Consider the following 24203-nt stretch of genomic DNA (forward strand, 5'->3'; position numbering starts at 1 on the left):
GTGGGGAGGTCAGGCGTAGGATCAAGGCTGCATTTATATAAAGACAGAGGGATATGCTCTGGGAATCCTTGCTTGGAAAGGGAAAAGACTGGAGGATTTTGAAAGACACGCTATGAAGATCTTAATTTTTGTCCTCACACTGAGCATTTTCTCCTGTTCAGGTGAGTTGGAGCCACGTCCTCCTTCTTAGGGTGGTTTTGGGGGTGAAAAGTATGAGCCTATGATGAACTTGTGATGGAACTGTGCCTCCCTCTCAGGGTTTCCAGCATATGACTATGAACTCCCAGTCACAGAAGAGGCTCTCAATGCTTCCATTGCACGGATCAATTCCCAGTCGTGGAGCAGAAACCTGTACGGTGTTGTCAGGAGCAGAGTCATGGGAGTAAGTGCACAGACAACGGAGATCCTTTACCTGAAATGTGCTTTGCTGGGATGGAAAACTCTTTTCCACCCAGTCCTGGGAACCCAGATGTAGTTGGAGTTTGCTGATGCTGCTTGGAAGAGGGTGGGTTTGAGCCATCATCTGAAGCTGTGGCTTTAGGAACCTAAATATCTTTTGTATGTAAGCTTCTAATTAAAATACTTTAGGAATTCAGATTTTTCAAGGCTAGAGTAGAAGTCCTCGAGGGTTGTCTCGCAGGATTTCTTTCAAAAGTGATGTTTTTGAATACCTCCAGCTAACTGCTTTGCTTTGGGCATCGAGCAACATGGTTCATCTGATGCTCTTTGCTGATTAAATGCCCCCACAGTTCAGGATTCTTTCTCTGATCTTTATGTCATCTGTCTCTACGCACCAATTCTGGTTTAGATCTGCTAGAGTCTAAGTGCAAGCAGGAAACCCCTGTCTGTTTTAATTTGTGGTGCTAAGAATTGTCCTAGATGCCCCCCGAGTTAAGGAGTTAAAGCTTCTTAATCCAAAGTTATCATGTCCGTGCTCCTGAACACCCTCAGAACCTTTCTGTTTCTATAGGTGGCCTGTATCAAGTCTTCTGCAAGGATGAATGTCAAGATGACATATGGATTTATATAGTTTGGATTAAAACCCCCAAATATTCGAAAGTAGTGGGAATTTGTTGCTTGTTGGGGTTTTTTTGGGGCATTGCTTTTTTTTCTTCTTTCTTGAGTCTCCCATCTCGAGCTAAAGCATTGACTAGACTACAAGAAAGAGAGAAGAATAATCAAAAAGCAACAAAACTGTCTAAAGCTTGGGGCAAAGCCCATCGAGGCAGCTTTTCTCACACACATCAATCTGCTCTGAACTGGGCACTGACCCCTAATGCCCTTGTGCCATCTTCTGCCTGACAAAGGAGCGAGATTGCCAGGGAGTGAGGGCAACAGAAGAGTGGCAAGGACTGATGATGTGTTGTGTTGACCCTCCTTTCACCAGGTGGACATGTGGGACAGCGATGCCTACAGGTTAGATCTGCAGTTCAGCATCCGTGAGACCGTCTGCACCAAAGCTTCGGGGAGAGACCCCTTCACCTGTGACTTCAAAACTGGGCCTTTCGTGGTAGGTGCCCCTGGTGGGAATGGGAACCCTCCCTGCCATGCAGGTTCTTCTCAGGACGGGTTGGAATGCTGCTGGTGCTGAAAAACGAGGAACGGCTGGCTGGCTGGCTTTCTGGAGCAACCTGCAGCATGGAGGGGGTGTTAGGTGGGAAGGGTCAGTGGTGGGAAACTCTTCTGCCTGGTCAGCGGGGAGGGCAGGGAGCTGGAAAGAGGATTTGTGTCTTGGAGCAGCGTGTAGTGAAGGCACGTGTGCTTTTGGGGCCAAATCCTAGAAGGAGTGGCTTGTTCTGTAGGATAAGAGGGTAGAAGAGCTGATGTTTCTCTTGCTTTTACCTATCTGGGCGCCATATAAAGCGTTATCTTCCTGTGTAGGGCAGACCCCCCCTCTGTGCTGACAGTGCTGATCTCTTTCAGATTTTTGACTCCCAGCCTGAAATAAAAAAGCTCTTGACACAGCTCTTGCCCTGCTCTGAGTCTTAAATCACCAGCTTTGGTGGAAACACATTGTCTTTGAGTCTGGACTTCTCTGTGCAGAGGTACTTGGGCTGAATGACATCTCTTCTCTGGAGCTGAGCAGCTCACGTGTGCGTGTAGATGGCAGCACACAGAATTGTTGGTTGTTGCTTTGCTATTTATCTTTAAAAACACAAATGTTGGTGTTATCCCTTGTATCCTAAACTGACACCATCCCTCTCTTCTTCTCGGGGCAATACAGTAGTGGGAGGATGTGTTTTCCAAACCTGAGTGCAGGTTTTGCTGCAGTTTTTTGTCAAATTGCAGAGACAACACCTTTAAGGGTAGTTTAAACTTCCAGAGCTGGAGCTGCCGTTGGCATAGCCCTGCACAGTCCTTCTCTTTGTGCTTGGTGATGCCAGAGCTGTGAAAAGGATGTGGAGGTTTGCTCCTACCTTGAGCAGGCTCAGAGGTTTGTACAACAAACACGGAGTTGTGGAGCAGGAACCTGTGTGTAGTCGTGTATAATCTTTCTTGGGTTTCTTTCCCTCGGAATTTGTTTTTTAAATCCTTCTGCAGGTTCCCAGCCCCAATGAAACGCCCACGAGAGGGTTTGTATTGGGTGTTTGCTGTGTGAGATTGGCTCTGTTTTGTTCTGTTGCAGCCCACTGCTTCCTGCAGGAGTGTTGTGGAAGTCTCCGGGGAGCTGATTTCCAACATCACCGTGCGGTGCCATCGCAGCACATTCAGCTCTGAATCGATGAGCAGTGAGGAGGTAAGGAAGGGGAAGACCGATTTTTGCTGCCTGGGGGAGGGAAAATTCTGCCTACCCTCTTTTAAAGAGAAGTCAGGTGTCTCTGTGTGCTCCTGTTGCAGCTGGAGGTCTGGATCAGGAAAGTGGCTTCAGTTTGAAATCCAGCTGAGGGCTCTGACCTTGCCTGGGAGAGTGTGACTCTCTGTGGCAGTCTGGCACATCCATCAACTCCAACCCTTCCTTCACTGAGGATGTGCCTGGAGAACAGTGATTGGCACTTCTTGGACACACACAGAGATCCCTGTGGCTCTGGCTCTGTCACCAAACCCAGCTCTCAGCTGAGCGGGTCCTCACAGCGCAGCCCAAGGACATTTGGTCTGCTGAGATCTGTGCTCCCTTTCTGAGCTCTTTCTTGGTTTTTAGGGTGTTATCAATGCTGACCTAACCTGGAAATTCCTGCTGGCTGTTTCCAAATCGTGCCAGTGTCTGCTTTATCCATGAACTGACTCTTGAACTTGTGTGTCTGCACTCGGAACACAGCTCTACAGTGGGTGTTGTGCTTGAGGGAGCAAAGTTTCATGAGCAAAGATACGGACAGCTTTTGTTTTTGGAAAATTCTGGGAACTAAATGAAGAAGTTGAATTGTAGAATCACTGAATGGTTTGGGTTGGAAGGGTCCGTAAAGCCTATCTTGTTCCACCCCTTGCCATGGGCAGGGACACTTTCCACTACCCCAGGTTGCCCCAACCTGGCTCTGGACACTTCCAGGGATCCAGGGGCAGCCCCAGCTGCTCTGGGCACCCTGTGCCAGGGCCTGCCCACCCTCACAGGGATGAATTCCTTCCCAAGATCCCACCTAACCCTGCTCTCCTTCAGCTTAAGGCCATTCTTCTTGTCCAGTCACTACAAGCCCTTGTGAAAAGTCCCTCTCCAGCCGCCTTGTAAGCAAATAGGATTCTTTGTTACTTTCCGTTGCCTTGAATTGCCAAATTAGCTCTTCATTTATACTTTCTTTTATTTTTTTCTCCTCAAAATCTCCATTCAGAGCTAGCTAGTGAGTGCACCCCAGGAAGCAGAGCATGTGTGAAGCACTGGGATGTGTAACACAGTCTGGGATGCTCCGTCAGTCCTCTGTGGGTTGACATAACTGTTGTTTAACAGGGCACTCAGCACCAACACTTGCTTTTACAAGCAGACATCTTCCCCCAAGCCTTCCTTAACCATCACTTAAAATTCAGCGCTGCTGCCAATATTCCTGGTGGGGAATATATTTCCTGCAATGTTAATAAGGACTAAATGCCAAAGGGAATTACTGCACTTGGAAAGGGAAGTGTTGCCCTCTGCAGAGGGCTGCAGCAAGTGCACTGTTAGCTCTTGCTGTGGAGCTGTGACTCGGCTCAGGGCATCTCAGCTTGGCTGAGGTGGTGTTGGTGTATCTGTGGTGGTATTTGGATGGGAGAAGGAAGTGTGATTGACTGAGGCTGGCATCACAGAATATCCTGAGTCTGACGGGATCATGGAGTCCAAGCCCTGGACTGCAGGAGTATCAGCCAGAACCTTGTTTTCAGCGAAATTAAGAATGAGGTTTGGAATTACTTTAGTGATCACCTAGTGCCAGAGGAAATGGAGAGGTGGGACTTCTTGCCAGGTGAGGTTTTTAAAGAAATGTCTTTGATTTCCAGATGATTCATGTGCCGATAACGACCCCTAACAGGCGAGGCAGCGCTCGCAGGGAAGGTAAGCCAGTTCTGCCACCCTGGAATGCCCTGACCTGTGCTTTCCTTTTGGGACATCTCAAGGTCATCTGTCTGAAGGAGAAGACAATGTGAAAAATCAGCTGTTTGCTCCTTGCACTGGACAACTGGCTTTTCCCTTGCAGAGGGGTGTCCAGTTGAGGGTGCAGGGAGGGCACTGTCCTGCCAAGCCAGGCCGTGCTGAGGTTTATGCATTTTCTGGGTTGCCAGATTTGTGCTCTCATAACCCATACTTGTGTGCAGAACGCTGAATGTTTTCTATTCTGGAATCACAGAGTGGTTTGTGTTGGAAGGGATCTGAAAGATCATCTTGTTCCACCCCCCTGCTTGTGGGCAGGGACACCTGCCACTATCCCAGGTTGTTCCAGGCCCTGTCCACCTGGACCTGGACACTTCCAGGGATCCAGGGGCAGCCACAGCTTCTCTGGGCAGCAGTCAACACATGCTTGAAAGCACCTCGTGCTCACAGATGTCTCTGTGTTCTTTTTTTAGATGATGCCTTTGCTCCTGAAGCCTTCCCTTCAAGGGGAAGAGGCAGCAGCCCTGGAGACTGGAACAAACCCACCTACTTGGGCACTGACAAGATGGAATAACCTGGTTTGGGTGAGTATGGGTTAGGGTTAGGGTTGAGAGAATCAAAGAGCCTACAGCTCCAGGAACATGGGGCCTGGAAAAGGCCGTCCCAGCAGGGCCTACGTCTTTGCTGCTCCTCCATCTTCCTGATCTGGACCACCCATAGTGATGGGGTTGGGTTAGGGTAGGCTTAGGGTTGGGCTTAGGGTTAGAGTTAGCTTTTATACACCCTGGGCCTGCAGGTTTTGTGGCAGGGTGCGGAAGTGACTGCTCAGGATGAAGAACTTCAAGCTGCTTCACTCCTTGGAAGACATCCCAGCCACAGAGCTCGTGGCTGTCACTGACTTTTGAGTTGTCCATGCCATATCCTCCGGTGTACACCAGTGTCCTGGGGTACAGGTAGTGTGAAAAGTGTGCAGGAAAACCCATCTGTAAACTCAGAGTTTGAGTTTGGTGTAGGGTTCTAGCCTTTTGGCCTCAATTTTCCTCACAACAAGAGGGACACTGAGAGGCTGGAGCATGGCCAGGGCAGGGAACCGAGCTGGGGAGGGGCTGGAGCCCCAGGAGCGGCTGAGGGAGCTGGAAAGGGGCTCAGCCTGGAGCAAAGGAGGCTCAGGGGGGACCTTGTGGCTCTGCACAAGTCCCTGACAGGAGGGGGCAGCCGGGGGGAAATCGGGCTCTGCTTCCAGGGAACAGGGACAGGAGGAGAGGGAACGGCCTCAGGCTGGGCCAGGGGAGGTTTAGATCAGATATTAGGAATTTTTTTTCCACAGAAATGATTCTAAAGCTTTGGAACAGGCTGCCCAGGGAGGTGATGGAGTCACCATCCCCAGAAGCTTTCAAAAACTATGTGGATGTGGCACCTGAGGACTTGGTCTAGTGGTGCTGGCTTGATGGCCAGACTTGGTGATCTTAAAGGTCTCTTCCAACCTTAGCAACTCTGTGGTTCCTTTTCTCTTGGCCAGCAGAGCCACGTTTCTGTCTGATGCTCCGTGGATTCTCTGGGCCTCCTCCAGAGCAGTTTCCCTCAGCAGGGGTGTATCACGTGGCTGTGGGATCTGGAGCATGCTCTGGCAAAGAGACAGATGAGTTGTTGGGTGTCCTGGTGCTTCAGGAAGTCACCCACCATCCCTGTGCTGGTGGGTGAGCACCCTCCCACCCGTGGCTTGGTGTGTGTATCCTGCAGATTCTTCAAGGAATGGCCGTGTCTTTGTGCCCACTCAGGTGCCCCAGGGCCATGCAGCTCCTCCAACAAAAAACTGAAGGCATCTGGGAGAGCCACAGTGTAGTTTTCCCTGGAAAAGCACTTGGGAAATCTGTGAAGGAGATGTTCAGAGCCCAATTAATGGGAATGATAATGAAAGACACCCGTGATTATTGGAGCTGGCAGGGCCTATCCTACACGAAGCACCTTTGCTGACCTGCCTCTGCGGCTCTGTGTGGGAGCAGCTCTAATTGCTGCTGCTGCTGCTTTACCAGCCATCTTAAGGAGTTAATCTAAAGGGAAGTGGTTAGAAGGAGTTTCAGCAACACGGAATGAGCTCATTCTTTGGCATGCTGAACAGGTTTAAAGTAGTCGGGAGAGGAAGGGGAAATTACTTAGTGCTCTGTCCTTGTGATTAAAAAGGCTTCCAGCTCTTGGGTACATATCATTAGCAGGTCTCTGTCCCTGTGGAGTGCCAGAACTGAGTGCTCCCTGTGTGTGGAGCTCAGCTCCAGCCTGCTGTGTTGGAAACGAGACAGTTTTAGATGGAATTTAGCACCGGTGACTCACCAAAAGCTAACACATGTTACTCATAAGCACAGCCGTGGTAAACCTCGATGTGCTGAAGGAGACAAGCCTCCTGCTCTCCTGGAAAGGAGATATCAAAGGAAAACCCAGGCACCCTGCTCTGTTAGTAAGAATTATTTCATTAAACCCATACGCTGTTTTAGTTTATCCCCGAGCCACTAAAGCCTTTTTAACAGGCCTTTTTAATCCCTGCCTGTCTTCTTAGAGGAATCTCTAACTTTCTCTTGCATTTGGGAAGTGCCAGGTATCTTTCATTCTCCGGCTCTCAAGAAGAGCTATCCCCTTCAGGCAGCGCTCAGAAGTGCTTTGTGTTCTTGTATCTAACGCCCAACAAATCTCCAAACCAGAAGCAAGATTGAAAATGTTCCTGAAAAAACCCCAAAACCCCGTGAAACCAACGGGGAGAAATTTATGGTTCTCGAAACCCAGAGCAGTTCAAACTTTGATACTTTCTGCTTGCTCTTGAAGCTGGGTTGCAAGTGTCATTTTATGGAGCTGTATTTCATGTAAGTGTCATTTATGGAGCTGTGTTTCCTACCAGTTTCCTGGGATTTGGACATCTCAGAGGCAGATACATCAGGAGATTTAAAGAGAATATCAACCCCATCCCCAAAGCCCCTTGTTTCTCTTGCTTTTATCAATTTGACTTATCAGTTGCAAAGTCTGGAGAGGAATCTTCCTGATTTCACTTGTATCCAGAATTAGAGGGTTTCATTTGAAGCCAAAAATTAAACAGATTTCATGGGTCTGAGGCCAGGAAAAGTTATTCCTGGCTGTTTTTCCTGGGTTTTGGCATGTGTGTGATCCTGGCTGGCATTATTGCAAGCCATGCAGTGTTTGGTGGGGCACGGGGAACGAGTGCTGAGTTTTGAAATGGCAGTAGCTCAACTGGCTTAGCTTAGCTGAGAATATTTCGGGGGAGGCTGGGGAAGTAGCAATTTAATAACAGAAGGCTTTCATCTCTTCCTGAAAGAACCTGGTGCTGACAGGCAGTGCTAGGCAGGTTCAGGTAAGAAATGAAATGTGATTTTTTTTTTCTTTTACACACCAGAATGGGTAACTGACTGCTGCAAAAATTGCTCAGGCAAGTGGCTGACAGTTTTTCATGCTGGATTTTACATTTCTCTGAGCGAGGCCTTCTTATCTTTTTGGCTACAGGAATTATTTCAGGAGAATTCTGTGCCTGACTTTGTGCAAGAAGCCAGGCTAAACGAACTCGCTGGTGCTCTGTAGCTCTTTTTGTTTATTAGAATATTCAAGAGGAAAAAAATCAGTGCCATTGTTATATAAAGAACATTTTCAAGTCGGCAGTCTTCAGACCCACCAGTCTGCTGGTGCCTGCAGGAATTAGAAATTGCATATGAAAAACTCCATCAATGATTAATGAGCTTACTTCAGTGACAAGTCCTAATCAGATTTTCTGGATTTATTTCCTAGTCCATCTCCAGAACCGGGTCTTTCCCACAAACAGCTCAGGGCCCATGGGGAGTGCCAGGAAGGGGGAAAGCTGCTGTACAAGAGCTGATCACCTGTTAACAACCCGAGCCTGCAACGAGCTGGAATCTGCTTCATGGTGCTCATGGCTCTGAATTGCAACGAGGAGCCAAAAAATGGCTCGAACTTACCGACCACCTTGATCCTCGGGAAGCAAAAGGGCCCTGATGCTTTGCTCTTCCAAAATCACCTGCCTAAGGCAGTTTTTTCTTGTGCAGGGTGAAGCCTGACCCGTGAATTATATCTGGAGTCTCCCCAGCAATGCTTCATGTCCTTGAACAGGAAGATCAAGGAGCAAGTTCCTGCCTTTGCAAAATACGTGTAGATGGTGAATGCTGATTGTCTCTTGCTCATTGATCACGCAAGGAAAGTGTTTTGAAACAGGAAATCAACCTCCTTCAGCATCCAGCCGAGGGGCTGTGATTTCCTCCTCGAGTTCTCCGTATTTTCCTCACAATTGCTCTCTGACTGAGGTCTCTGTCACCTGGCACAGCTTGCTGCTGGCAGGAGGGTGGCGGTGGCAGTTCTGAGGAGCTGATGAGCAGCACTGCACGTGCAGAAGTGGATAGACTGGCATCCTTAAATCTTAGGGTGGGGTTTTTTCTTTCAGTGGAAGAGTAACAGGCAGCATTGGGCCTCTTTTCATACCTAAGAAATCCAGGATCAGACCTTCAGAGTGACATGGAAGCCTGTTTATCTGTCTCCTGTAACTATAATAACAGAGCAGGGTTCATGGCTCTCCTGGGGTATGAAAAAACGAGCTTTAATCCCCAGCGTCCTCATTAAGGAGCTGCTGGATTTTAGTTGCGGTTTTATATCCTCATGTCTTTGTTTTTGCCTCTCCTGTTCACCCGCCCACTTTCTACAGCGCTCGTAAAGCAGCTTATTGCTTTCTGTGGAGGAAAAAAAGCCCCAAGTGAAGCACCAGAGGGAAGGAAAATCCCTGCAGAGTGGGATCTGTTGCAGAGTGCGTGAGCTCCGTGTCGGATGAGCTTTGGGAACGAGAGCTGGAGCAGCTCGTGCCTTGGGGAAATGACAGGCTGCTGTTTGATGGCTCCTGCCACCGAGCCTGGCTGTGAGGGCCGAGTCCTTGGTGTCACCTGGCAGCTGGGATGTGCTGTGGCAGGGGACAGCACGCTTTCGTCTGTTCAGAGGCAAAGGGCTGGGAGTGAAGCAGAGCCAGGCAGGACCTTTCCCGCTGCTGAGGTCAGAGCGTGGCGCGGGGAAGGGGCAGAGGTGTTGCAGCAGAGAGGAGAATCACTGTGACAGTCTCCTGGTGCTGTGAAACAGCAGCAATTTTATTTTTTCCTTGCCCTTTGTCGCCCTCTTCTCCATCTGTTTTGAAGGATCAGACCCACAGCTGCATGGAGGAAATTGTTCCTGCTTAGGGAGGACGCAGAGCTTGGATGATCCCTTACACTGCACAAGCCCCTTCATCTAATTCCAGGGGAAAACCAATGGGGCTTCCTCCGCTGGAGGAATGGAAAGGGCTCTCCACTGCCCTCAGCCTATTGCTCAGTGCTGGATTTTGGAAATGAACTTGTCAAAGAAGCAGGCAGTTGGGAAGGACCTCTCAAAGCAGGGCTGTGGAGCTGAGGTTGGAATGCCATGGGATAGAGATCCCTCATCCTCTTTGGGCTCCAGACAGGAACCCTCCTGGGGGAAGACTTTCTCCTTAAACTGAGATGGAATTTCCTGTGTTCCCACTGGTTCCCTGTTTCTTCTCTTGCCCCTTGGTCCCCAGCAACGATTGCAGTGGCTGGGCCTGGCATCCCCCTTCTCCAGGGCTGGGCAGGATTCAGGGGCTCCTGGACAAGCTGTTCGTAGAGAGTCACTACATGTAATCCCTTCCACATGTGTGTGGACTTTCCTTTCTTGCCCGAATCTGTGTCTAAAATTTTACTAACAAAACTGTCTCACGGAAAAATTTCAGGTTGCCATGGTGACCAACTTGCTGAAGACACAGTGTAGGCTACGGAGTGCTGGGGAAGCTGTCACACGCTCCCTCCGAAAAACACCTCCCCGACTTCTTCTGAGTATTGTACTCTCAATTCAGATCCATTTCAGAGCAGACCATACATCAGCTTCTAGCCTCAACCACCTCTGCTTCTGAGACGTGACCGTGTGTGGTGATTTGTGTCCCGTGGGACTTATTTCACTGTTGTTAATTTTTCTAACAGTCTGCTTCTTCTCATTCCCTTTTTTTTTTAACCCTAATTAGCCATTGCCATGACATTTGAGCACATATGAAACGTTTTGCGTACGCAGGTTTCTTTTTGCAGATTCCACATGGTGGGAAGCAAATTAATAAGCAGCTTGTTGGAGCTGAATACACTTCTCCCCAGGATGTTTGGTTGGTTCTGTGACGTATGAGACAAACTCTCAGCTCTGACATTTCTCCTTCCTCCCTGTTTTTAAAGCAGATTGGAGAATGAGAACAATCAAGATTCAAAGATCCAGCATGGGAAGAAAGAACCTGGTGCCCTGGCCTTTCCTTTTTGGTGAAAAACTGTTCTGCAGTGGAGTGAGAGTCTTCCCCCAAACTCACTTTCTGCTCTGATGGCAATTGGAGGAGCTCATGAGATGCTAAATACACCCTTGTCCATCCATAGCCCTTCTGACGTGTTAGGTCTCCCTGGGAGGACTGGAATTTATCTGTGTCCAGGATATTTCCACCATCCCATAATGATGCTATTAAAAGCTCGTTATCCCATCTGTTTGTTCTGCGGTTGCTCCCTGCTTGCTCGTAATTTTCGGTGATGCTCGTGGCTAATTACTCATTATTCAGAGTGATCCACCCACACTTAATTCCTTTCTCCCCGGGCTGCGGACAGAGAAGCCTGCTTGCTCAAAATCCAGAGTTGTAGCCCACCAGGAATGTGGCTTTAATGGGTACTTGGGCGCCAATGTGGAGAGCTGAGGGCTGCTAATGACGGTGGTTGTCAGGTACTGGTGGCTTTTGGGAGAAGGCCGGGTTAGAGCAGAGCTCTGATGTGTTCCTCACCTGGGAAAGAAGGTCTTAGCAGTCTTGTCCTGTTCTCTCCACTCCCCGCACAGAGCCCACCCTTTGGCTCTTTGGGAAATGAAAGGTTACTGTGCAGCTTGGGGGGTTCTTGTTGGGTTCTTTTTTTAAGGCTTTGTCAGTCAAAATCAACTGATTTTTCTCTCTAAAGCCGCTCTCCCACCTAGTTTGACTCTCACTTTATTTTCCCTCCTGATTGCAGCTAGGTAGCCTGATTTGTAGGAATTTCCATCTCGAAAGCTTGAGAAAATGTAGTCAGAGCCCTCGATGCTCACCGGTAGCAGGGAGCAGAAGGTGCTGATAAGGTGTGGAGGTCTAAGGGAGAAAGGGATGTTTTCCTTTTCCATGCTGGTTTTGCTTTGCTTGGATGAACAGGATGGGAACATCACCCCTTCAAGGCCAGGTTGGATGGAGCTTGGAGCAGCCTGGGATAGTGGAAGGTGTCCCTGCCCATGGCAGGGGGGTGGGATGAGATGGGCTTTAAGGTCCTTTCCAGCCCAAACCAGTCTGGGATTCCACAATTCCTTTGCTCTGAACGCACAGTGCCGGAGTCCTTCATCATCCGTCTCTCTGCTGCAGCTGAGCAATTTTTGCTGAGCATCTTCTTTCCCAGTAGGGCTGATTTCACACCTCTGTGCTGGTTTTAGGTAGAACCAGGACTCTTCATTGGACAGGAACAACTCAGGTGCTTTCTGAAACCCCTGACCTCAAGTGATGGTGGCTTAGGCCTTCTCATGCAGGTCTTACTGGCCCAGGTGAGCAGAGGACCTTCCTGGCCTGTTCCTCCAAGACCTGCCTTTGTTTCCTGGAAGGGATGAGGTGGGTGGACACAGGAACCAGCTTCGGCTGGGCTTGTACCCTTCCCTGTTTCACTCTTGCTTTTCCCAGTTCCCAACAGGCAGTTCTCAGGGCCAGGAGTTGGACTCAACAATCCTTGTGGGCCCCTCCAACTCATGATATTCCACGACTCTGTATTTTGCTGATGTGTGATAATTAAATGTGCTCTTCTCTACACACACACACACACAAAAAAAAAAGGAAAAAAACCCACTTTTTTTGGTCATCCCCCCCCCCAGCCAGAATGATTGCTTTAAGCTCCTTGCTGCACGCATGCAAATGCCTTCACACCTAGGAGCTGATGTGGCATCTGCTGTGCAGATGTTTATCTGGCATCAGGGAGCAATATTTCCTTTGTCCACATGACTTCCCTGAGCTTTTCCTGGTCTCAAATCGCTGACTCAAGCACTTGATGCTCCAACATACCAATGATCCTTGCTAGGGATGCTCCCTTCCAACTCCCCTGGCTGAGAGTTTGGTCTGTGTAAGCAAACCATGAGTTTTGTTGGTGGATTTTGCTTGGGGAGTGAAGATTTATGCAGCAGCAGGGACAGGGAGGGAGCTTTCCCCACACCCTTAGAGACACTACTTGCCCTGGAAGGAATGTGCAGAGTAGAAATTCTCATCTTGCAGACTTGGAGGCTCTTCAGAAACTCTGAGGCAGCAAAAAAAGGAAGGGAGACAGCAAAGCCGTCAGGGATGAGACCGGGGCTTGCTGCATGCAGGGACTTTGTTCAAGCATTGTTGCCTCACCAGAAGGTGAAACGTTGTCACCCTTCCAATGCAAAGCAGTTGTAGGATGAGGCAAGAAGTGAGGGTTTGGATTTGTGTGGTAATTTGGGGAATGAGCAGCAGCAACTGCAGCTGCCCGCAGTGGTGGGGGCACTGACCTCCAGCACTGCAGTCTGTCCCCAGGGAAGGGTGGAAACTGCTGACTTCTTGCTCTCTGAGAAAAGCAGTAAAACCTGCATCCATGGCAGAATCACTCCTTTCACATTCATTTTCTCTGGGTTTTTTTGTACACCCCAACACTTTTTATGCTGACAGTGTCTGGGCAGGAATTCCCGTGGTGTGGGATGGATGAGGGACACCACCACACAGTGATGATGTGGAAAAACTGGGCTCAGTTCCCTTCTCTGCCTTCAGTCAGCACTTGTGGAATTTGGGCTCCAGGGTGCCACAGCATCTCATTTCCCAGACCCTCTTTTTGGCATCATGGCACAGATGCTCAGTGATGGACACCCCACCCCTCGAAGCGTTCCAGGCCAGGCTGGACAGCGCTTGGAGCAACCTGGGCTAGTGGAAGGTGCCCTGAGGTGGTCTTTACAATCCCTTCCAGCCCAGTTTGTGATTCTGTGATCATCACCAGGCACTGGTGTGGTTTGTGCCACCACGGGACTGGTACTGGTGCGTTGGTAGCCCTACGGCAAATTCTGTTCACATGGACTAGCTGGGAGTGGGTGGAGCTACCAGCGATCAGGAGGGGTTCAGTCCTGCCTGGAACTAGCCTAAAAGAGTTCCCAAAGAGCAGAGATGATCAGCTGGATGGAGCCTAGCCCATGTTAGAGAGAAGGCTGTTGCTCATCCTGGAGGAATGCGGAGATTTCCGGGCATACGGTCTGCTGTCAGCAACCTCAGCTCGGGTTGCTCATCCAGACTGACCCCTGGATGATCTCCCTGAAATGAAGGAGAGGCCTTTCTTGCCAAAGCCGTGTCCTGATTCGGAGTGGGGAGCTGTTGGGAGCAGGAGCTGAGCGTTTTCCCATCGGCTCTGCCGTGGAGCGCGGGGTTGTCAGCGCCTCTGCGAGTTCAGCACGGACCCTTGGGAGGGTTCTGGGGCGACACAGCCGTGCTGAGGGTGGAGAACATCCTCTGTGGCACAAAAGGTCAGTAGCTCATTCCAGGGCTGTCGGTGAGCGTGGCTGGCCGCTCCTGCTCCTGCTTCCCAGTGGTGCTGATGCCCACTAGATGTCAGAATTGAATAAATGCAAAGGGAGGCAGCATCTCCGGTCTCAAATTATTCCCCTTTTTTCTTTTTCCCCTTCTGATTTCTGGCCAGCTGCGTGATAAAATGACCTTTGTGCAAGGAGGCTCGGTGTGTTTAAATGGTGAAGAGAACAGGGGATGTAGAGGAGAAGTGACTGAGACAAAAAATCCTGGCCGGGTTGGAGTGCTTGTTTTGCCTGTGGCAGCCCAGAGCTTAAATTCTGCTCCAGGCACAAAGACGGTTTTGCTTTTTACTCCGTGGGACAGTGGAATTTTCTTTCTCCTGCATGACAGACTTACCCTTTCTGATAAAATGGCTTTAAATCAAAATTCCCAGCCACCCCTTGCCTTGGCTGTGCAGTGCCTTTGGTAAGAGGAAAGCTAAGGGAAATAAATGCTGCTTGTGGAGAGGGCTTGATTTTAGAGTTGAAGTCTTCTACCTGCTCCCAGCTCCCACCTCTCCTCTTCCTCAGGAGCTCAGCTCATTCACTGCAGCTGCTTAACTTTAGCAAGAGCATCCTGATGGCTCTAAAGATTAGGTGTGCTAATTAATGCTTTCACAACCAGGAGGAAATTCGCTGCTGCCTGACATTCCCAGCTGCCACAGTGTTTGCTCCTTTCAAACCTCCCGCTGGCTTTAAAATCCCGATGTTTTCTCCCCCCGCTCTTTCTCCCAGGACAAATTGTTGCCTCTGTCTCATGGCACAGTGGGGATTCTCTGAAGGAAATGGAGCGCCAGCACTTGGCAATCATCCCGTGGCGAAGGCTTCTGAGAGGGTGCTGGTGACGTGTCTGTGGGCACTGCTTGTCCTCTGTGACAAACAAGGAGTCCGGGCTGGAAAACCAGCGTTAGACCTGGCAAGGGGAGCTTAAAACACGAGTCTTAACTCTTCCAAGGAAGTAAAGCTCCTGGAAGTGATCTAGATGTTCGCTGGAGATTAAATCAGGGGGAGATTAAGCTGGGAGAAACGTAGCCCAAGAAGGAAATTGGGATTTCATGTTGGCCTCCAGAGACCAAACTGGTTTAGGGTATTATTTATCTGTGAGCCTTGAAGGAGGAGACCACCAGGAAAACCACAAAGCTTGGCAGGATCCCAGGGATTACAGGGCCTTGATTAATGAGAGTTTAAAAAGAATCTTATGTGCTTTTGGAGAAGGAATATTTTTTTCTGAGCAGTGGGAAGGTGATGCTGCTGGCTGAGCCTCCTGATGTGGAATGAATAATGGAGAGGGGAAAAAAAAACCCCCAGCATCCCAAATGGAAGGCTGTGGATTTAAAGAGAAAATGAAACCCCATAATCTCATCAAGAAGAGGTCCCCTGCAGAAGAATGGGGGCCAGAAACATTTAAACCTAGGGCTCCATGACACCTGTGGGTTACTGGGATAGACTTGTCGAATCTTTCAGGTTGGAAAAGGCCTTTGAAATCATCGAGTCCAACTGCCAGCCTAAAGATGGGGCAGCAAAACCCCAGTAACTTTTTCTGTGCGTGCTTCAAAGGTCTTTCATTTCCTTTTGTGTTTGAATGCTGGAGGCAGCCTTGTTCAACAGTGAGAACTCTCCGTTAGGCAGGCTTGCCAGGGGCTTTGGGAGCAGGTAGGGTGGATAAAAAAGACAAACCAGAAAACCCTGGGATGGTCTCTGATGCAGGGGCTGCTAAGGCATATTTTTATACCTTTCCTGCTTAGTGGAATGGTCTTCCAGGGTGTTTTGAGGGGAAGAAGCACTGACTACAGGTAATGCTAGAACCGATTGCAAAAGCCTTCGAGTCGTTTGGTTTTCTAAGCTGATGTTTTATTAATTTCCAACTTCTTATCCTCTTGGAAAAAAAAGAAAAAAAATCACATGTCCATGCAAAGTTTTTTCCGGCTTCTTGAGCTCTTTTAAAGCATTCACAGGTCCTGCTGGTGAATTTTCTGGAACAGGCCCCACACCACCTTTCCTAGCAGAGAGAAAGGGACTCAAACACGTGAGGTTTATGCATCAAGAAAGACACCCCCCCCTTTTAAAGGGTTGGAGCAGCGGATCTGTGCATCTGCAATGTGTTCAGTGAACCAAAACACAGCTTTTTGTCCTAAAAGCTTATATGCTAAAGTTTGAAAACACACCTGTTGAAGTGGAGGTGTCTGAGGAAAGACCAAACGGGAGTGGTTGGGTGCTCTTTGGAAAGTGGCACAGATTTCAGTTCCTTCACTGAAAGAGGATGGAACCAAAGCCTGGAGCTGAAGTAACAGGCCTTGGTTTTCTGCCACGATCCTATGACTGTGTATCTGTCTTTAAAATGACTGCTCATTATGACTATTTCAGCACGAAATGACTCTTTGGTTGCTATCTGCTCTTGGGCAACAGGCCGTCTCCTGACACTTCTGCATTTCTCATCCCTCCCTGGCCGAAACAGCTCTGCAGAAAGTTGCCAGCAATCCAGTTCCCCTAAAAACCCCTGTTTTTAAAGAGAACTTACTATTTCTTGAAAACATTGCCCGCTCCCACGGTGAGCAAGAGCAGAGATCCTCAGCGTGGTGCTCGTGCCTGCCTTCGATTGGCATTTGCGGTGTTGGCTCTGCTGGAGACGAGCAGCTCGGGGCAGAGGGCTGGAATTCCACGGGGATGTGCTGGGAGGCTGGAGCCTGCCATGGGTTGAATGTGAGTGCTGCTGGTGCGGGAGACTCCCCGTGTTTTGTATTCCCAGCCATGCTCTGATACTGCAGGGCCCTTGGCCTCGCAGGGGATTCCAAAGCCCAGGAACCAGGAGCTGAGCGGGCTCTTTGGAATCTGCCCCTCTGAGCAACCAGAGGAACTGCAAGGATGAAGTCCAGGGTTTAAAACTCTCTCTTTTTCTTTACTTGATGCCAGGGCTGTTCATTTAGGGATGAGGCTTCTGTGGGACCTGGTGGGAGTGGTTTTTCCTTCCAACCCTAAGCATTCCCAGACCTGCCACCCTTTGCACAGCCTCGGTGGGTGCAGTGGTGGAAGGAACGGGGCTGGTTTCACCTCAAAGCTGCCAGAGCCAAGGGCCAGCTGGCCAAAGGCTTCTGGTGCTTGTGCCTCCCCTTTGCTCCTAGAGAGAAGGAGAAACAGAAGAGATCTGTGTTGACGTGGAAGAGACGCTTTTCAGCTCTCACCCAAGGGGATGCATTTTTGCCCATGTGTGCAATTTGCCAAGAGTGGTAAATTCACTCCTTAGCAGCCCAGGACACGTGGGCAGAGCTCAGGAGAGGCTCAGCTGAAAGTCTTGTGAGCACTTTGCCTTTGCCTTCCTCGGACGTCTCACCACTTCCCTGCTGGGAGAGCAGACAGGGATGGCCCTGCTGTCCTGACAACACACCTCCCCAGCCCCTAAGGTGTTAATAAATATGGCAACAGCTTCGTTCCAGAGCTGGTAAAGGATGTTCTGAATGGCTGAGCCCAGCGTGGGCCAGAACTGCACGCCAGGTTCCCTTGCACTAATCCCAATTAACGTCACCACAGGACACGCTGCTGCACGGAGGCACGGAGCGCGAAGGTTTTGCCATGGTTAAGGGGCCTGCAGGTGCTTGCTAGCGTGGAGTGCTGCCCACTTGGAGGTTACTTGCTCTTTTGAGTCCACTTCTAGCGGAGAATTAAACCAGCCAGCCACCATCTGGGTTCCAAGACACTGATTTTAGCAAACAAGCATCACAAAAAGTCTGTCTTCCCCTCATTTCCCTCTCCCCCCCACCCCCCGTCCTGCTCTTCGCTGATCAGGGACAGCCGGTCCAAGTGTGCAAGGGAAACACGAGCTGAGGACATGAAAGGCAGGGAGACAAGGCAGCTCTGAAACTAGGTTAGAGATGAAACGAGCCTGAAATTCGGCAGCTGCAGGCAAGGCTGGGTGGCCCAAGGGGAACGGCTCGAAATGATTGATGAGATAAATGATTAATGAAATGGTGTGATTAGCCCCGCGTGGGGCTGCGTTCCTGTTTGGATCCCAAAGACACAAACCCAGAGGAGCTGGGTGGGTGTGAGTGATGCAGAGGAACAAGGGCAAGGGCAGCATCTCCCACGAGGCAAGGAGATCACTCAAGTCAACTTCACGTCGGCTTTCTTGTCCCCCCACCCCACCCCGGGGTCTAAAATATGCCCCCCTGTTTGGAGGGTTGACTCATCATTTGGTACAGGATTTGCCATCTGCACAGCTCTCTCTCTCTGTTCAGGCAGCTCAAATAGAAAGAATTTAATTTGAATCTCATTTTACACACCGCTTTTGCTCTTACCTTCGCTGCCATCCACTGAACACCTGGGCTCTGCCCAGGTTTTTTTTGGCGTGTCAGGAATTTTGGGTCTCCTGGGCTTCCAGGGGCTGTTTGTATGGGGACAGTAGTGACCTGGGGGAGTTGTGGGGGGTGTTCCGGTCTCATTCTGCTTTTTCCTGGCAGATACTTCTTTCAGGAAAGCAGGACGTTCAAATAACAGCTAATCTGTCATGCTGATAGTTGTGTCAGTGGAGTCTAAATAAGAGATCGATCTGTGTTTACACCCCCCCCCCCGCCCGAACTCCTCGGAAGGTTTTGGAAGGAGGGGAGTGCTTGTGGGAACTGGTTGCATGTGCTGTTAGATTAATAGAGTCAGCCTTTAGAATGACATAACCATGCCCTCGAGGGTTGGGGGTTCTTTGCCAGTTTAAAAGACAAACGCCTCGTTCTGTGATTCCGCCAGACCCCTGTTGCTCAGACCCAAATGTTTGCAGCACACAATAGTGCCAGTCCAGCCTGTCCATCGGGAGGTAGCTTGAAGAACCTGCCTCTTTGGAGCCATCAGGTGAACTTTCTTCTCTCCAGAGTGCAGACACAGGCGTTGGCTTCCCGTGGCTGGCGTGGCCACCTAACGCCTTTTCGGCGTGGCTACGCCCTCCGAAATAAACCACCAAGATTAGAACAAAAGCTGCACCCAGGAGATGCTGTCTCTCCCAGGATTTACAGCGTCTCCTGGTTACTTAATGCCAGCTGGCTGGGGTGGCTGGAGACTAAGTATGGATGTGCACGTATCCATGCGTGTGTACACAGAGATCTAAAAATTTCTTTAACAGCTACAGGATTTTCTTCTCCCCCTGCACTCTGCAGTCCTTCAGCTGTTGTTGATTAGGAGGACATTGATGTATAGAAGCCATACAATACAGAAATGCTATATTTCTTCACCTCTCCCTTTCCCCAAGTGACTGCTTCGAGAATCCGGGAAGCCGAGCTGATATTCTGAGTAACACCAGTCCGGGCTCTGTTCCTGCTTTTCCTGCTAAATAGAGTCAGCTGGCTTTGCAGGGAGCTGTACAGGGAAAACCAGCTCTGTATCAAGGTCGTTCATTTCCCCAAGGGCAATAAACTTCCACAAAACTGATTGTCAGAGGACTGAAAGCTGGGTTTTGAAGCTGGCCTGAATTTAGCCCTGTAACTCTGCTGGTTACTCGCTGGGCTGGATGCAAGCTCTGGAATGACTTGGAGAAAGGTCAAGGGGAAAAAAACCCGATGTATTTCAGCATGTCTGTCCTTTTTCTCATTCTTTTCTTCTTCTTAGCAGCACTAAAACCGTGCTTTGGGGAGCCTGTGCTCTCTGGAAGGCTTGGGTGGCACCCTTGGGCTGGGTGCCACCACCCTTGACACGCTGAGGTGGCTTTCAGGTGCTTGGCAGTTCGGTGAGCACAAAGCCATGAGCCAGTGAGTTTGGCCAGCCTCCTGCAAGGCCTTGACATCAGGAGATAAGGAGCTCTTAGGAAAGCACAGGAGCCATCCTTTGCCTCACTCCTGCTGTCGGGTGGCTCCTCCTTGGGACTCCTGTGAACCATCACCCATCGCAATTTGGCTTTTCCGCGTGCCTGGGCTCTGTGAGGGTTAAATGCCAGCGTGGCACTGCAGCTGTGCCTCTTTTTGGCTGAACATCAAGAGGCAGGCATCCAAATGTCAGGGTTTGGGGTGTTTTTTCTTCCTTTCTATGCCATCCAAATCTTTTCTAAATGGAGGGGATTAAAACAAGGAGGCAGAAACGAGATCTGTGTGTAATCTGTGCTCTCCTTGAGGCTGCAGAGTTGTGGGACCCCAGGAAAACCAGACCTTGCAGCCTTTCCTTTGCTGCAAAGGTGTCTCTTGCTGAAATAACCAAAGATTTGCCTCCAGCTGAAGCCTCCAGGGCATGGAACACTACCAAGGGTCATGTTGGCAAGACCAGCCCCTAATACTGGACTGCAGCTGAGTTGGATGGGAAGCCTTTGAAACCAAAGATCTCTAAGATCTCATCCTCATGAAATGGAGAAAAAAGAGCTGTACAAGAGCCAAGTGCACTGGTCACTTCTGGGATGGTACTGGTTAAGATTTTGTGGCACAAGGAATTAATTTTTCTTGTTCTCATAAGATCATAGAATGGCTTGGGTTGAGAGGGACCTTAAAGCTCCTCCTGTTCCAGCCCCTGCTGTGGGCAGGGACACCTTCCACTGTCCCAGGCTGCTCCCAGCCCCAATGTCCAGCCTGGCCTTGGACACTGCCAGGGATCCAGGGGCAGCCACAGCTGCTCTGGGCACCCTGTGCCAGGGCCTGCCCACCCTCCCAGGGAACAATTCCTTCCCAATACCCCATCCAGCCTTGCCCTCTGGCACTGGGAAGCCATTCCCTGTGTCCTGTCCCTCCATGCCTTGTCCCCAGTCCCTCTGCAGCTCTCCTGGAGCCCCTTTAGGTCCTGCCAGGGGCTCTGAGCTCTCCCTGGATTGTTCTCTTCCCTTCTCCAGGTGAGCACCCCCAGCTGTCCCAGCCTGGCTCCAGGGCAGAGCTGCTCCATCCCTCAGATCACGCTCTGGGCTCACTCCAACAGCTCCACGTCCTTCCTGTGCTGGGAACCCCAGAGCTGGAGGCAACACTTGAGGCGAGGTCTCACCGCTTTCCTGTGAGGTCTTGGGAGCTGAGAAGCCTCAGAAGAAACGTCACAGCCCCATTCCTTGCTCCCAGACTCCTCTGCAACCTGTGAGGGCACCTCTTGCAGGCTCCCTGGGATGCTGGGAACACAGAGGGTAACGCTCAGCTGCTTGTCATGCTCTCTTCCCACCTGTCCTCCTTCCCTTCTGCTGGGTGTGACACACGCTTCTCAGGGTGTTGGGAATCCTGACAGTTGCTGGAGTCTGTTCCAGAAGCCAGGCTGTACTTGTGATTTGAGGTTTCTTTGAGTAAAGCGGGAGAGAAAAAAACCAAATCGTTTTTTTTTTAAAAAGATGGGCTATAAGAAGAAAACGGGGCAGAACAAAATGGAAGGTTGAAAGAGATTGACAGGGTGGTTTCAGCAGCTGCTGGCTCTCACAGCATCTCATATTTTATCCAAAAAAAAAAAAAAAAAAAAAGGCACTTTTCCAAGCAAGTGTCTTCATGCTGCACCCTCTCTGCTCTTGGTGTGAGCGGAAGGCAGTGCTGGATGCTCCTCTGCAAGTGGCAGCCAGTTTGCTGCCGGCACTTTCCCAGGTGAAAGCATTGTGCAAATGTCAAGGGAGTGTCTCCAGCCTTGAAAAATCAGCTGTCATTGCTTTCACCTTAACCTGAAATGAGATCCCAGGGGTGGGGAGAGGATAGGACAGCCAAAAAACCGAACTCCAAGCCAAATTAGGCCTGCCTCTGAGAGCAGTTTTCTGTTCCAGAGGTCCCTTTCTCTCCACATGGGGGTGAGCTGGCCTTGGGCAGCTGCCAGGTGCCCTCCTGGCTGCTCTCTCACTGCTCCTCCTTGGCAGGACAGAGGGAAAAAATAAGGTGGAAAATCTCCTGGATCAGGATAAAGGCAGGGAGATCATTCATCAGTTACTGTCATGGGCAAAACTGACTTGCCTTAGGGAGAAATTAATTTAATTTATTGCTAAAATTTGTGCAGCCTGGAGAAGAGGAGGCTGAAGGGAGACCTGAGAGCAGAATTCAGCTTCCTCCCGAGGGGCAGCTCCAGTCTCAGCTCTCTGTGACCAGGGGAAGTTTAGGCTGGATTTTAGGAAAGGTTCTTGCCCCAGAGGCACTGCCCAGGCTCCCCAGGGAATGGGCACGGCCCCGAGGCTGCCAGAGCTCCAGGAGCGTTTGGACAGCGCTGCCAGGGATGCCCAGACTGGGAGTGGTGGGGGGGTCTGTGCAGGGCCAGGGGTTAGATCCATGATCCTGGTGGGTCCCTTCCAACCCCCATGATTTTATGAATAAAATAGATGTGGATAGTGAAAAACAAAGACAAAAATTAAAACAACACTTCCTCTCCAACCCTCTTTGCCCAAGCTCATCTTCGCTCCTTCATTCCCAGCTCTTCTATCCCTGTCTCCTGAGGGACTGGGAACTCTTGCAGTCAGCCCATAACATCTCTCCTCTGCCATTCCTCCCTCTTCCCACTTTTCCCCAGGAAGTACCGGGCAGAGGCAGCAGAGCAGCTCCAGCAGTGGAGGACGTGGGCCGAGACATCCGAAATGTGGGCTGCAGGCAAACGGATTTATCCTTAGGGCTTCCCTTTCCAAGTCCAGTGCAGCACACAACAGTGACCTTGCCTTGAGAAATATTTGGGGTTCAGCTGATGACCGTGCTACTTGAGGGTGCCATGAGATGGCCAAGTTATTTCGAATTCCCACTTCCCTGTTTGTCCTGGCCTTGCAAGCGTAGCAGTTTAATAAATGCTTTACAACGCTGAGAATTAAAGGCTGCTTAATGGCTTGTCACTTCAGGTTTGTGTTACTGCAGCATTTGCATGAGGGCATTCATGGTTTTGGCGCTCCAAGCCACCGCAGAAGTCCGAGCTCCTTGGCTCGCCCAGCAACAGGAAGCAGGGCTGGGGGTAGATCCACAAGGGTTGGGTTTCCTGTGGGGTGGGCAGGAAAGTTCGGGCAAAAATAGGCAGCTCCCAGTTGAGCCAGGCTAGAGCATCTGAAGTCTGTGGTCCTCCCACTTCCCTTCTTCTCTGGCAGCTACTCCAGCAGCAACAGCTGCTTCTTCAGCCCAGGCAGCTGAGCTCTTCTTCCAGAGCAGAGCAACCTGGGCCCAAGCCACCATCCCTGTTAAATGCCCCCACATCATGGCACGGCGAGCCGAGCTGGGCGCTGAGCTGAGCAAAACCCCCAGTCCCTGGAAGCTGCCAGGACTCCAGCTGGATATCTGGAGTAAAGAACCTTCCTACCCTTCTCCTGGCTTTGCTTTCCCCTGTGAGCCACCACTTTTTCTCAGGAAAATGTGTTTTGAGTACTCAGCCTGCGATGCATTAGATGTGGACCCAGCTTTTTGTTCGGAAGGAGTGTTTTTGGCTACGCCACTCAGAACTGGCTGAGGCTCCTTTTCCAAGAGACCTGTAAATAAGCAGGGTAACCACAGTGGTGTAGCTGGGCTCCAGAAGAAGCTGAACTCCAAATGCTGAGGCAGGAGTAGCTCACAGAGCTCCAGGTGCTTTCTGCCTGCTGAAAGATGATGAAATGGGTGTTGAGCTCCTGTGTGTATGGATTTTATCACCTGGAACTGCCCTGAAATGGGCTCTGTAATCCAGCTTCTGAATCTTAGAGGAGAACTTCTTCCCCGAGCCCCTGACTAACTGGCTGTGATCTTTACAAGTGTAAATAATGCTCTGTTTCCCCTTGTCCCTGTTCTCTCTTCCTACCCTGTGTTGTTAGTGATGTATCAGGCCTCATCTAGGTTGGTCTAAAACCCACATTAAACACTTTTATTTGGTCTAGCAATGTGAATATATTTTCCTTCTGTAAGGGAGAGACCTTCAACTCTTCCAGTTCCTGGCTTATTTCTAGGAAGCAGAAGACATCCATTGTTGGTAGAGCCCAGCTGCAGTCTTGTCCTCTGAAAATTCCCCCACCTTTGTAAAATCTTTCTGAGAGCTCTTTTGAAACGGCTCCTTTTATTTTTGGAGACCCTTTGGTCGGGTATTCACCTCGAACTATCTGACTCTTGAGCCCATATCAGCTCCAATACTTGACAAGTTTTGGGTGGGGGATCATTCCTTGCCACGAGGAAAACTGACGCTTCCGCTTCGCAGGAAGGAGATTTCTTAGGACTCCTGCAGGAAAATGCTCCCTGCTAATGTGTTA

The 24203-nt window shown here is 50.1% G+C and overlaps 1 protein-coding gene and 1 long non-coding RNA gene across 3 annotated transcripts; both read left to right on the forward strand.

Moving 5' to 3' along the window:
- SPP2 (secreted phosphoprotein 2) lies at positions 1 to 11042 on the forward strand. Of its 2 annotated transcripts, none has more exons than XM_010407903.4 (7): positions 1 to 161; positions 258 to 382; positions 1388 to 1510; positions 2627 to 2737; positions 4399 to 4453; positions 4963 to 5073; positions 10750 to 11042. In XM_010407903.4, the coding sequence occupies exons 1-6, from the start codon at positions 113 to 115 to the stop codon at positions 5061 to 5063; spliced, it is 564 nt and encodes a 187-aa protein (XP_010406205.1). In that variant the 5' UTR covers positions 1 to 112; the 3' UTR covers positions 5064 to 5073; positions 10750 to 11042. The 2 variants fall into 2 exon arrangements, with proteins under 2 accessions (XP_010406205.1, XP_010406203.1); XM_010407901.4 differs by having other exon boundaries at positions 2 to 161; positions 10753 to 11042.
- Positions 11043 to 15993: 4951 nt separating this feature from the next.
- On the forward strand, positions 15994 to 22810 carry LOC120410261. Its single transcript, XR_005602278.1, has 3 exons — positions 15994 to 16816; positions 20901 to 21179; positions 22526 to 22810. It is a non-coding gene; the product is annotated as an uncharacterized LOC120410261 (long non-coding RNA).
- The last annotated feature ends 1393 nt before the right edge of the window (positions 22811 to 24203 follow it).

Source organism: Corvus cornix, chromosome 7 (assembly GCF_000738735.6).
Source record: "Corvus cornix cornix isolate S_Up_H32 chromosome 7, ASM73873v5, whole genome shotgun sequence".
Taxonomy (NCBI): domain Eukaryota; kingdom Metazoa; phylum Chordata; class Aves; order Passeriformes; family Corvidae; genus Corvus; species Corvus cornix.

Excerpts from the sequence above, each read along its gene's own strand:
- SPP2 (XM_010407903.4), top strand. The coding sequence starts at position 113 with ATGAAGATCTTAATTTTTGTCCTCACACTGAGCATTTTCTCCTGTTCA. Across the intron at positions 383-1,387 it reads TCAGGAGCAGAGTCATGGGA|GTGGACATGTGGGACAGCGA; the intron begins GTAAGTGCACAG and ends TCCTTTCACCAG. Across the intron at positions 4,454-4,962 it reads AGGCAGCGCTCGCAGGGAAG|ATGATGCCTTTGCTCCTGAA; the intron begins GTAAGCCAGTTC and ends TTCTTTTTTTAG.